The sequence below is a fragment of the Calidris pugnax genome, unplaced genomic scaffold, assembly GCF_001431845.1.
Source record: "Calidris pugnax isolate Ruff unplaced genomic scaffold, ASM143184v1 scaffold15, whole genome shotgun sequence".
Classification (NCBI taxonomy): Eukaryota; Metazoa; Chordata; class Aves; order Charadriiformes; family Scolopacidae; genus Calidris; species Calidris pugnax.
The window spans coordinates 4,212,724-4,227,641 of NW_015090774.1; the positions used below are offsets into that span (position 1 = coordinate 4,212,724).

General features: G+C 36.9%; 1 protein-coding gene across 2 annotated transcripts in view; it reads right to left on the reverse strand.

Annotated features, from left to right (window-relative positions):
* RAPGEF2 (Rap guanine nucleotide exchange factor 2) overlaps positions 1 to 14,918 on the reverse strand; it is a 201,933-nt gene that overhangs the window by 100,341 nt on the left and 86,674 nt on the right. For both annotated transcript variants that reach the window (XM_014944711.1, XM_014944719.1), the window contains exons 5-6: positions 3,180 to 3,255; positions 296 to 463 (exon numbers count right to left, since the gene is read on the reverse strand). In XM_014944711.1, coding sequence (XP_014800197.1) covers positions 296 to 463; positions 3,180 to 3,255 — 244 coding nt within the window. The remainder of the gene's footprint in view (positions 1 to 295; positions 464 to 3,179; positions 3,256 to 14,918) is intronic.

Below are 14,918 nucleotides of genomic sequence, written 5' to 3' on the forward strand. Positions count from 1 at the left end.
AGGAAATGAGAACACAGTTTCTTTCACAATTTTGAAATAATGACTAGAACACTAGGAAATAATGCATGACATTCACGGTCATAAGAAACGTGCTTTCAACTCTGAACTCAGATGCAAACTGCACACATGTTCATGCACTGATGGAGCCAAAATCACAGTATTTTAAGGGGAAACCACCCTAAAGGAGCACACTTCGACACAGAAACACACAGCAAGTTCAACCATTTTGATTGTTTTATCTCCAGTAATTTTCCTCCTTACGTTTTTATGAACCATAAATACAGACACAGCTTACCGTATGGTAGCCTCTAGGTAGAGGTGGCTTCCCCACAGGATAAGGGTCAACAGTATCAATAATTGTTTGTCGTTCCCCTTTTTGGTTGATTTTCCTAAATCTTCTTCGAGACTGCCTATGAGAAGCTTGACGTTGAAAATACTCTTCATTTTCATCCATGTAATCCACCTATAATAGATGCAAGATTGTGTCATTTCCCCCAAGAAATAAAAATGTTTCTTCTTGTTCGAAACACAACAAATCCTATTTTCAAAAACCAGAAGATAGCTTTGAATCTCCTGCATCTTCAGCACTAAGAGTGAAGCCCCTACTAAAAAAAACCTAAAAAATTCAACACTGGTATGAACACCATCACTGACTATGATCACTTTTCAAAGTGACAGAAGAAAAATTCTCCCTTCCTCTCCCTCTTCTTACTGTTGTACAAATACAAACACTTCACCACTCTACAATAAGAAAACAGGTGTGAGAGAGCACTTTGGTAGTTTTCCTGCTGACCTCTATTTGTCACTTGGGATCTTCCCTAACCAACCTATAGCAAAGGCTTCACTTTTCAATAGGCAGCAGTGGTTTTATTATTTACCTCAAATATTTTGAGGGCATAAAAGAAGGACTCCTAATAAACTGGATTTACATAAAAACAAATCAATTCAAAACAACAACAGAGAAAAAAATACCAAACTATTAGGTATATCCTAATATAAAGTTAGTCTTCACAGTTTCAGGGTCTTCAAAGTAAAAGTCCTAAATTACTACACAACAGTACACTGCAGTGCAAAAATTTGAACTAGGAATTCTGGTTTCCCTGAAAGAGAACAATCTTTTTACAGTAACTTGACTGAAAATCAACATCTCTTCTGTGTTCAGCCTATTCATAGAAACCTTACCCCAGACTAACAGGCAAATGAGAAAAAAAATAAATCCAAAACCCACCAAAAAAAAACCCCACTCCCACCCAACAAAACTAAATACCTTTCAGCATTGGCTATAAAAGGGGATTCAGTGAACTCCTCCTATTCAATTCCACCCCCAGGGATAAACACTATTTCTGAAGATGTAGAGAAGAGCTTATAAGGCACCTTGCAATGTTCCTCTGTATTTTTCAACAAGGAAAAGAAATATTAGACAAAATACTCCTAAAAATTTGCAGCATGTCTGTGTCAGAAATGCCACGTACTAGTCAGCTCATGTCACTAAAAACAACTTTCTGTGTACTAACAGAAGGTATAAGCGCAGTCCCTGGTTCACCAGGAAGAGCTGGTAACACCTCCTCACCACTGAGGTGATCTACTGCAGATCTGACAGTCCCACTCACACCCTACACCTCTCCCGTTTCTCATCCCTGCAGAGTGACCCCATCCAGCCCTGAGACTGAAAGTTACTGTGCCTGACAAACTCTGGAGATGGGATTCTTTCTAGTCAAGGTATAATTATTTCTTTGAAAGGCTGGATTGAAATGTTCAATTTCAATTTTCCCAAAACTCTAGAGGTTGGCTTTTTTGGACTAAGATGACTCACATGGGAGTACCTCCCCATGACCCAACATTTTCCATCAGTCTAGATTGCTTCTGGACTCTCGTTTAGTCATCACCTTTCCCTATGCTTATCTTTATATCACTCTTCCTTTTAACTTATCAAAGTTACAAGCAAAGTTACAAAGCACAAGACAGACAGACACCCACACAGCTACCACCACCAAAATGGTATACCTCTAGAGAACCAATCTGAGACAATAACCTGTTTCCTGAACTTGTGATCAAGACACAAACCAGCCTGACAAACTGGGGGGCCAACACAGGGGCTACTGTTGAGGAGCTGCTCCTTTACAAAGTGAAGTTACAGAGAGCTTTAGTTAGGAATAGCCAAAAAAGCAATTTCTCACGTATGCCTTCTGTTTCTTCTACTATATTGTATTAGCTTCATAAGATGATTTTCTTAATTAGAATTGGAAGAGGGAGATGTATCATCAAACACCCATCCGAAAAAGCCACTATTATGCAGTCATCTTTATTTGTTTACAGTGAAATCATAAAGAGCTTAAAACCCACAAAAGCATGCCTGCATTTGCATAAAGTTAAAAAGCTACTTCTTTTACCAATCAACTTTAAACAAGTAACCTAATCTCTTCTACAAGCTATACCACAATTTCCTGAGTTTCTGAAATTTTACAGAAATTGTCACTTTTGCCGAAAAAAAGCCTTTAGTGCCACAGCCTATATTTGAACTATCACGTCTATATGGCTTAGATAATTGTCATGCCTACAAAGTGATCACTACGTGACAGAAAAAAAAATATGAAATTTAGCCTGTTGAGCGTGTATTTGTTCAGATGATGCACCCTGAGGAGGCAACTAAAAACTTCTGAGCCTCTGAACCCTCAGAGACAATGCCATTTTGCCACTGGACTACAGCAGATACTGCTAACAAAATAACCTTCACTCAGAAAAGTCGGCAGAAATTTAAAATGTTCAAACTGCTTCTTAAGTCCTCAGACAGGTAAGAATAAATTTAATTCAATCAAACGTTAATTACTATAGTTAACCTGAGACTGGTACTTTAAAGCGTCTATGCTTACCTGTAATAAGGCAGCTTTAAAAAAAAAAACCAACCACCATAAAAGGTTCCGCTATTCTGCTAGAACAAGAAAACTTTAGTTTTATAAGAAATTTGCAAAAGTAAATGTAACAACAATGTAAAAGACGCCTTTATCATCAAAACAATGCAAGTATGTGTAAAAAGAATGGCAAGAAAGTTATGTACGAGATCTTAGATTTATGAAAAGATCATGTGCAAAACAGAAAACTCTTCAAGTCTTACTGGAAGTTGAAATGTTACCAAAGCTGGTCTGTAAAATTTGAAAGCAGCTGAACGAAATTATTCTTACCACAATCATTTCGGATGGCTCTAAAACAATGCATTCACAGCCACGCCTGAAGCTTCCTGCAGAACGCTTGCCAAAGCTGAAGAACAAAAAATACTTCAATCAGAGCAAAAATCAGAGCTACAACACAATCCATAAGCAGAGTTACATCCACCCCAGATATTGTAACGTGTAGAAAAAACGTACATACCTCTGCACAATGCAAGTTTCGTGCGTGTGTCCTTCGACAAGTAACTGATACCCAAGGACACCAAGCGCTGCGCTGTGTATTTTGTTTCTATGTAGTTTACTAAAAGCATTTGCTAAAAAATTCTATTAACCCTAAAACAAGTGTCAATCAAGTGCTGTCTACTGCAGATGCATGGTTGATTCTGAACTACAGTACGGAGTTTGATCTAGTATCTTCTGACGTTACAGTATTAGGTTACTTAAGCTATCTGCATTTCTATAAAGAAAGCTAACTAGCATACCAAGGAAAGAATGAAAAGGCTGATCAACTTCAATTAGCTCTATTTTTTACTTACTTAAAATAAATAATTAAAATAAGGATGCTGAACATGAGAGTATTCCCAAATTGAACAGATGAGGACAAAAGGTTGTTCTGCCTTTCATGACACATTCCCACCTTAGTGCAATAATTAAGCATGATACTATTTTGCTTCCTGTGGGATAAAATAGGGAGCTACTTTATTTTCAGTTTCTGAAGTGCTCTGCCCATATTAAATGAATGTGTGTGTTTGCAGGCTTAACTGCAAAGAATCCTCAAAATGCAGCAGTAAAGGTGGAATGCAGAGAACCAGTACATAATTCAGTGAAATACAAGACCTTTCTGCTTAAATCCTTAATCATGAGTCAACAGAGTGGAAGAAAAGACAACCAGCTAAAGTTTGCTTCTGGAGTGTGTGGCTTCCCCCTCTGGATAGTTCATATTTAAGCCTGCCAGGCCAATGCCAGAGCTTTCTTGTTGCAGAAATGCAGGACAGATGATAAAATGACTGGAACTTCAGGACCCCTCCTGGAGCCTGCTGTAACAAACCTGCCCTAAAATTTGCCAAGAGCCAATGCAACTATTTAGCTTTTTTCCTTTTCTTCAACTGTGCCACAGGCATGGGAAACCTTCCTATCTGAAGCTCACAGGGTAACAGCTATTAAATAAGTTTATGAAAAACAAACCAGACTCAATAAAATTGCAAAATCTGAATTTTAACCAACCCTGGAGTGCAGAGTCACGGTGACACGCTTAAGCTACAATGTTTGTGAAAAGTAGCCTTTTTAAGCTTTATTTCCGAGCAAGCAAACTGAAGAAGTTCATATACAATTCAAAGCCATATATCGAGCCAGTTTATATCTATTCTCCTGTCCAGCCTGGTGATTAGTAGAAATGAACAATTTAACTTGCTACCCCAAAGGCTAATCTCTTGACAACAACACGTTATAGCTCAAAAAGAAGGCAGTCAGATATTGAAAAGAAATGCCAGCTGTGCTTATTCATCAAAATAATAATCGCATTTAATGGTACATGGGACTTCTACAATAGAAAAAATTTTCCAGAATACTAAGCCTCTTGAACAGAAACATTTAATAAAGAAGTCTCTCGACAAAATGAGTATTTTCCTGGAGGCAAACGCATGCTTCCTCCTATAGTCCAGCAACAAAACACAGGGTGCTTTACTCTATAATGTCATCTTGAATTTGATACAATTTCAACTACTCTTAAAGATACCAGAAAATTAAGTCATTATCTTGATTCATTAGATGGTTGCAGAAGTGACAAACTTATTTTCTTGGTCATTAACCCGATCCACACAAACACTTTTTCCTTAAGAAAAGGAAAGGAGGGGAGAGAAAGGAGAAAGTAAATCAACTCGTTGATTGAAAAACAACAATGACAAAAAGGTAATTAAGAAGTCAACTTATTTGATACTCTAATTGAAAACCAATGCAGAAATCCTCCCTTTCCTCTTGCAGATCTTTGTCCACCTCCTTGTAACCATTAGTTTTGGTCTAGAATACACTGTTGCTGTATTTTTTTGCCAGCCCATTTTCAAGTCTCATAGCAAACACTATTTTCAACAGAAAATGCATATAAACTTTTCCTCTCCACCATTTCTTCTTCCTCTATTGCTGTCTCACAGTATCAACTTTAAACTTGTCTGTTACTAATCACTGCTGACAGCCAAAAGTTTCAACCTTAAGTAAACACAGTAAAAGGAAAAACCTGTGTTTTGGATGTGCTTTTCTATTCTTGAATAACTTGTTTGCTTTTTACCCTTCAACGCAAGGGAACAGGTAGTCAACATATTAAGATAGAAGGCATGCATTGAATTACTATAAAGAAAATTCTTGATTTCTGTCCTGGTGACACACTGGTTCTTGCAGCAAATAGCCACATCATCACTGCACTGCTCAGATTCCTACGACAGCATAAAATTTATCAGAGAAGACAGAACATCACACATATATATTATCTTTGACCAAAGATCACAAGGCACTTCAGGCTGCAAACAAATTTTGTAATCTTTGTGAAGTATGTAGGCAAGAAGACAACTAAATCAGGGCAGAAGAAAGTTAAATGACCTTTCAAGTTCTGTTCTCAGATATGCCATGCCAGCCATATCTCCCAACTTCCAATTTGCTGCTGAAAACTCATCATTACTGAGGAATTCACATAATGAGTGAAAAATAGAAAACTCTCTTGTCACTGTCCACTATGTCTGGATACTTCAGAAGTGTCCAACTCTGACTGTGGTAGAACACCCATCACAGTATTGCATACTATCTGTTGCAGAACTTTGATACCTACATACACACAGTCACACAAATACCTGTTTGACACATAATTTAGAGAAACAACAGGGATCTTAGGGCGGCGCCAATCCCACTGTTTCAGTTCAGAAGAGTGATATGAAAGTCAGTAAGTCTTATCAGAATTAATCTCTCTGAGCTTCACACAAAAGCAAAAAGCAAAGACCAACAAAAAAGGATTTCAATGACACACTTCACCCGAAATCCCCAGCTGCAGTAATGAGCTACTAGACAGATGAAGTCACCAAACAAATTTGATTTAATGGAAAATAAGTTGTTTAAAATATTGGTAAGCAGTAAAAAGAAGCAAATAACAAACACATAATACAGTCTGTTTACTGAGCTGATCAAAAAGGCCAAGCTGTAAAGCCTTTTATAAAATACCAGGAGAAGAGCTTCACACAAAGGACCACAAGCTGGCATGCAAGCTGGCTTGAGTGATCCTAGGTATCACAAAGAAACAGCAGTGGCAAATAAAGTTTCAGTGGAAGGGTTGACAGACTAGCTTCATAACACTAGCTCTATTTTGGTAACTTCTGTTAGACACATCAAATCTTGATGCTAGACCAGCCTTACCCTAGAAAGTGAGTTTGACCACCCAGATTTATCACAGCTACACAAGCACTGGCTAGCTGAAGTAAAATGTAGAAAGCCTCTATTAGCCAATTTCAAGGGACCAGGGATTTGAGAAGTTTATTCCTTCCCTCACTGCAGTGTGAAATAAACTTGTGGATATGACTTCACTAGGGAGCTTAAGGTTAAACCACATTTTTGTGTTTAAAACTCAGTAGAGAATTTTACATAATGTGCACTTCACATTTGGTTGTATCCTATTATTCCTTAATAATTTCAATCAAAACTGTCTTATTACATAAAGATAACATCTTCTCTCCTACCTAAGCCTTATTAATTTCAACTCCTAAAAACAGCAACTATTAGCCAGTGATGTACCTGAGAGAATCCCATATTTTCAACTATTTTCTCTAAATCAGTGATATGCATGAGAGGATTTCACCAAAGGAAGCTCAGATAGTTTGAAGTTATCTTTGCAAGGGTGGCTGTCAATGTGGGATACGGAGGTTATAACAGTAATTTAGATAGCCAGGAAGGCTGCCTGGTTAGGATATTGCTGCCTTACCTTCATTCCCCAGAGAACCTTGTTTTGCAGCAGTTTTTCCAACACTTTTTTCTTCCTGCTACCACATAAGCTCTGACTTGAGGTTCCCTGAGTATTAAACTTAACAGATGCTCTCCTCAGTACCTGTCCTAGAGGCATTTTCACTTCTGGAGATCTTTTTCTATCACAGTTACTTTTAGTCCCCTTAAACCTACTGAATTCCTGATGTGAATACAAATCTACTTTTAAAAAACCCAAAGATATACAAAACAATTTTATTTGCGGGAATCAAATTTACAGTAGCAATTTTGAAAGTAGATGAAAAAAAGTTACTCTTACATGGTTAAATACTCTCCCCAAACAACTGCTCTCTAACTGTGCTATTCCCTGAAGCAATTGACAAAAAAAGTTTAATTTCCCGCTTGACTATTCAATAGCATTATTTCCAAATAAATTCATCAGTCATTAAAAAAAAAAACCAAAAAATTTTTAGCACTGTGTGTATTAAAAGCAGGTATTGTAATCCATATAAGTAATTTACAACTTCATTTCCACTCTAATACATTCTAAAATTGAGTTTACACTGACTGTAGATGACAGTTCTCTTCTCCCAAAGCGTACCTTACTACATACATATCTCATAACTCATATTCAAAACACACACAGTTGGTTAAAGAACAGGTGTACTACAGTTTACAACATGCTGATTAATAGAAGACAAGTTTTAAGTGGAAGCTAAAGGCTTGCATGTTTCCCAAGTTTATACTTTCAGTCTCCATTAAAAAAAACCCTTTACAATTATAAAACTACAATTAGTGCAGTGGCTAACAAACAGCAACATGAGAAAAAGATTTAAGACCACTGTTTACATTTCTTCCCCTTCAAATTTATTAGATTTGCAAATAAATCAAAACAACAAAGTACCTCCATTAACTGGAATACTTAAGGATACAAGAAACACATTAATTTCTAAAAGCACTTATGCATAGAGACAGCCAAAAACTTCCAGGTATTGAAGGCAACTCGGTCTATCCTTTCTATTATCATCATGACACTGAAGGACAGAGCTGCTTTCTCCAGACATGACCCATCCATTTCCCCAGGTCCCCAGACATACTTGTACTCACACACACACATGCTCTTTGCAAAGCTCGCAGGAGAGGCGGCAGCTACTGAAGAGAGAACGTTTCCCTATCAGCATTCAGCCCTGTCCCCTCGCCTGGGGCCTCCACATTCCTGTTTTCACATCAGCCCAGCTCCCAAATGGAAAGTTATTTCTCAGCAGTGGAATGTAAACGCATTCATCAAAAGCGATGTGGAATCTGAAGAAAACTCCACTGACAATGAAGACCAAGAAAAGGTTTTTCAGTGAGAATCCCTTTTCTTCCTCCCTCTTAAAGATCAAAGATCTCTCGCAGAAAACCCAGTTTCACTGGTGAAAACCACCTTTCAAAAAGGCTATACAAAAATGTAGGTTTCCCCCTATAATGTAAGCTTAACCTTTATTTCTATTGATATTCACCACCTTGCATTAGCTTAAAGTAATAATTAATTCATGTATGACTTACAAGCCTTAGTAAAACCACATCCAAGTCTCACAAAGAAAGCTCCATAAAGTATAGTCATCTGTGTGGTGCGCATTCTTCAGCACATTTTTTAAGTGCAAAATACTGTTATAGTTTTATGCATTTGTAAATACAATATTTGGAATGAAGCTGCTGGTTTAGAATAACGTGTATTTAATTGGGATTTCCTCTAAGTTAAAAAGCATATTCCATTTAGACATGTTCTAACACAAGGAAAAATACAAGTAACACATCATCTTGTTTCTCAAGTTCTTAGAATATTCTATGGTATGTTTATGCAGGAAATAAATTCCATATAAATTTTTCTTTCAAAAAAAAATCTGCAATATATTAGAAGTAGAAATAAAACGTGTAAGTATTGCAATGACTTATGCCAAAACTCTAGAAATAGATATTCAAAAACTTTCTTTGTTCTCAAGTATTCAAATGGGATGTACAATGGGCTCATTGCACTGCCATTTTCCCTCTCCCACTTTTCCTGAAACCAATTCTTTTCTCTTTGAGACTGCACCTGACAAAATCCATAAGCACAAGGCTACACATAGTTGAGTTCAGTTTCTAAAGCTTTTAACATATTAATGATAAAAAGAGATCTTAAGTTACACAAAGCCAATACCATTTTTTGTGAAAATTACATTGCTCCAATTGACATGTCCATTTAGAAGAATCACAGAAAACTACCAAAATGAAATACAGAGGTATTAGCGTTAAACATATTTAGAATTTGAAATTATGTAAGCCAAAGAGTCTTAATTTGCTTTTGGGCAATACCACAAACCCCCTCCCCACAAATGCTATTATCACCATCATTGTTTACTTTCACATACTCTCTGCTGTTTCCCATCTTCCCCCTGCCCTCAGAGGAGCCACCATTCCTCTGGAAGGATCAATTGCTGCAGATGCTGCATGGTGGTGCTCCCTCATACCAGCACCATGACCTCAGCCATGGCCAGCACCTTCTTGTCCATCACTCCAGCAATTATTCCCTGATGATACAAAGGGAAACATAGGCAGAATGTCTGGTCTCTGGCAAAACCCAAAGTCAAATCTTGATGCAATAATCAACATTTAACTTGTAATGACATCAAAACATGTTACATGCAGTTCTAAAGCAAGCCAGTCACACTGAATTCCTGAGAGAAATAGTACAGAGCAGTATTTAGTAGGTGTCTAGATGGTAAAAAAAACGGGGACTCTTTTCTGCCTGCCACTTAGGAAGATAGCAAGGGATTCAGTCAAGTTCCTCCTCCTGTATCTTTTTTTGTTAAAAAACACCATGTTTCATTTTGGTACATCCAGATTGGAATTAAAAACATCAGTCGCTATTAATGTCTTATTCTAACCAAGCTAGGTTTAGCTGGGTTTCCCCTGAACGTGCTGTGAAACCCAGGCTGTTCCTCCACCCGACTCGCCCTTGCCAGGGATGAAAAAAGTTCCAATTTAGAAGTGTGTAGAGATGCACAAGCCGTCCCTGGGGGAACACTTAAGTGTTCTGACGAAAACTAAATTTGGCGTGGCCATTTTCTGACCCCTCAGAAAAAAAAAGAAAGACAGAGGCCTTCATGCATGCAGAGCAGCTCAAACACGAACAGCCCTCCGCTGGGGAGGGCCAAGGGGGGAGGCAGCAGCGGGTTTCCCCACGCTTAAAGCTGCACACTGGAAACTATGAAAGCAAGGGGTTTGGCAACTAAAAGACAGAGGATCGTTATCGGATAATTTGATATATAGAATTGTATAATATAGGCCGACTTCTCTGATTCTCATTTGAATTAGTGCCTGCCTTTTAGAAAAAGTAAGTATGTGAGTGAATCCCCAAGCTGCTCTTTGACTTGTGTTAAATATTATTTTTAATTAAAACATGGTGGTTATCTGCATATCAAAATATTATCAGCAGATTCACCTATTTTTTTTCCTTTAACTTCCTTAATTCTCACAATGTTATTATATTTATAGCACTTTTTTTCAGCATGACAAATAGCTGCCTTACAGAGATGCTTTGGAGTTGAAAGGAAAACTGAGATGCTGGCAACTGGAATAGGAGTTGAAGAGGCATTTGCAGACCTGTCACTGTTTGCAAATCCTGGAGACTTGAGCTCACTACATACCATGGATAAGGATGATTAGACTTATCCAGTGTCATATGATAGCTTAGATGTTTACAGGCTCTGATACAACAGCTCAAGTGTCAGGAAAGGGACTCACTTGCAACATCACAGCTAAGTACATGCCACTTAATTATACTGAGGCTGGGGGAGTGTTTCACAAGAGGAAGAAAAAAAAAATAAAAGCCTCAAACATCACTGCAGCTCCTTGCTTGACCTGGGACCCAAACTGTCCACTGCTTATGGGGGAAGAGGAATCAGAGCATCAAGGGCAATAACCCAGGTGCTGCAGCAGGACGGTGAAGAGGCAGGAAGAAACCAGCAAGCCAGACAGAGAATGCCTGACAGCTAACCAGTCCATGGGAAGGACACTAAAATTACACAATAAGCACATTTATAGTATATTAATGCTTTAAATAATTTCTGCTGAAAATGTGTGAAAGTTAATTTGAACTCCAGCTTAAAGCTTCAGTCAACTTATCCAGTATTTTGAGCACATTTAGTTAGCATCTTTACAGATGACAGACTATAGTACTTTACCTACGTAATACTCATAGGGATTTCTTTATTTCTTATGCAAATACAACCCAGATCAGAGGTTGCATTAATCTGGCAATTTATAGCTGACTAGTGAAAGCACTTCAAAAGAAGTTCCTGAAAACCCACAGTGAATAATTTGAAATTAGCTAGATTCTGGAGGTTTGCTTCCAGAGAAAGCCCCTTCAGTCAACCCCTGAAACGTATGCCTTATGATCTTCACACAGTTTTCCTTTTAGTACAGACTACTGTTTTGAAAAGTGTGGTTAATTTTAAAATTTTACCTAGTTTCAAGACTGAGTATGGCAGCAAGTTTGACTAGTTCATGTTGGAAAAAAAAAAAAAAAAAAAAAAAAAAGTAAAGTTTCCAATTTGTTGCTATTCACTTTAGCTTTTAATAATGTTACCCTAAGTCTAAAGCTGAAAAATGGTTAAAAACCCAATCTGAAAAAAACGCTGTAAAGAATAACAAATTGTTTTGCAAATTTACTGCTAATGAGGGTAGATGCTCAGGGCCTTTATAGCAGCAGGTAATCGTGATTACTTTTCAGACTAGAATTCCACTGCGGGTTCTTTATGACTCTTTCATATATACTATAAAGGAAATATGTATATGAGATTTTCCTCTGAAGTTCAAGATATATAAACAAAATGGGAACACAGAAGCAGTGGTAACAACAAAATTTAGCTTGTTGCAGCAGTTCATCTACAGAGCATCTCCAGTACAGAAAGCTAGAAAGCAGGAACCTCATCAGAGCAGCTGACAGAAGAGATGTTCATTTGGGAAATAAATTTCTCATTTTATGTTTAAATTAGAAGTTCTCATATTACTTTATCTTGGAAAACATTCAAAGATGAAACCTTTTTTCCTACCCTACTTTTTTATTATTATTTAAAGAAATAATTAATTAATGGTTTGAATAAAGACAGCTTTGCTTATGCTTCATCTTAGTGACGTCTGTGTTGCCATGGAGCTTACTGTGACATCACAAGATCTACATAATGGCCTCAAAGAATGAGAAGTAGTAGGAAAACATTACTTAAGAGGCAAGACCTTGTCTGAACACAGTTTGGCTTATTAACATTCATGAAATTCATTAAAACAGAGGAGTGTTTTTCCAACCTCATACAAAGCCTTTAGATGTTAGATCCTAAATGAAGAGGGGTTTTTACCTGGAAAAATATATAGTAAGCTTTTTTAAGTCCCACTGTAGACTTTCATAATTAAGGTATTAGAAATGGTCATATTTTTCAAAAACTAAAAAAAAAAAAAATAAATTGATAACTTGACGTGCCATCTAGGTTTTTAGTAGTAAAATAATACCATACATATTGTCATTTTCCAGCCCCACTTATTAATTCACATGGAAAGCTAAACACAATCTCAGTAACTAGTTTCCATAAACCTTATTAGTACAATGCAGATATATTCCAGATACCTTTGTAACGAGTGCCCTATAACTGTAACTGAATAAACAAACTAAAATAGTGAAGTAATTCTGCAATTTTGTTTCAGCTATTTAGATTATAATTTGAAAATACATTATCCTTCACTTAGCATGTTATACTGTGTTTATTGTCCCTGGATTTATTTTTTAGAAACCTTTGAAAATTTTAGCATGACCTGAAAGAAAACTCTCAGACATTTTTAAGTTTTCTTGAATAACATTTTGTTAAAAACACTATTTATAGAAGAATTATAGGAGCAGAATCATGCTAATAATCAAAATAATACTTTTGATTCCTTCCACCTTTCTACAGTCCTGCAAATACACAAGTAAACTGAAGTAATAACTTTTTCTTATCAAGACTGTTCTTCACCAAAGATAAGTCTATAGAAGTTTAGAACACCTGAGTTCCACATGACGCAAAGAAAAGGCTCCTCCCCACATATACCCCAAACCTAAATGCAGGGACAGCCATCACATAACACAATTATATTGGACTTCCCTCAAGAGCTTTCTTGGACATTTTGTTAAATAAATAAATATATACACACAGATATATGTATAAAAAGACTTTTAAGCCTTGCACTTGTAAGCACAGGATGGACTCTAAGGTACCTCTTGCCTTTTCTGTAGAGTACACAAATTTTGGTGAGCGTGATCTTCCACTCTCTATATTCTTCTCTTAAATATAATTGTTGAGGAGTAATAAATCATCTCCAATTTCAGGATTTAAAATGTACTACCCTGTCTAGTTAATGTTGTTCCCACACAGCTCTGCTGAAAATTGTCTTTTCCCCAGCATGTCATACCTGACCATCACTGTCACCTTCTTGCTCTACAATGCATTACGTACCCTCTCTCCACATGGGTAACATACTCCCTCCTTGCTATTCTTTATGCTATTTTTGCGAAGAGTTCATTTTGTTGTTATTTTGGAGTAAGCAATGACCAGAAAACTTTCAGTTCATTACGTTTATAAAACTTGCCCAGAAATCCTGAGGGCATGTAGAACAAACATGGTTTTCATTTTGCCCTCAGCAGGAATCTCATAATGCCATTTTCTCAAGTAACTGATTTTTTTTGGTGTTTTGCATATTTGTACTAAAACTTAAAAACTTAAATGCTATTGTATTGAATCAGAAGAAATCTTAAATAAGATGGAACAGATTGCATGACAGGTCAACTCTTTTCCTCTGACATATATATTTAATTAGCAATGTAGGCAGCAGTGAATATCCAGGTACAACAGGTCTAACTTTAAAATAATCCTGTACTTTAATACATAGAGAATTTCCCTTCCGTAACTTCTCAAAGACCACTCAATTTTTTCCACATCCCCATTTGTATGCAAGTAATTTATTATCATTTAGATAACACCTTTTTAATATTAAAATCAAGCTTGAAATTTTACAGAAAAGGTACCAGTGTAAGAACTGTTTAAATTAAATTAATATCACACAATTATAATGTAAAGAAGAACAATAAAAGCAAAAGCAAAGATGAATGTTTCCAAGATTGATTAGATGTTGTTCTCAATTACTTCAATTTGTGATATGCTCCATTAGAAACCTTGATGCCGGGATTAGAAAGGTCTCTCTAACCAATGAGACACAAAAGATAAAGAGAAGAGTCAGCAATAAAAAAAAATATTGTTTCAAGGCCAGTTTTCATTGCAGCACATTTTGAAAATCAGGTATCAAATAAGAAGCACCAAATTTCAGCCTGGAGAAGAGAAGGCTCCAGGGAGACCTTATAGCAGGCTTTCAATACCTGAAGGGATCCTATAGGAGAGCCAGAGAGGAACTCTTTTTCAGAAAGTGTAGTGACAGGACAAGGGGTTACGGTTTTAAATTGGAAGAGGGGAGATTTAGATTAGATACTAGAAAGAAATTCTGTATTGTGAGGGTGGTGCAGGCACTGGAACAGATTGCCCAGAGAAGCTGGGGGTGCCCCATCTCTGGAAGTGTTCAACTTCAGGCTGGATGGGACTTTTGATCAACCTGCTCTAGTGGGATGTATCCCTGCCCATGGCAGGGGTCTTGGAACTAGATGATCTTTAAGGTTCCTTCCAACCCAAACCATTCTATGATTCTATGAAATTTTTTTGACAATGAGAATATTTCAGCATCTTCAGGAAAAGTAAGTTT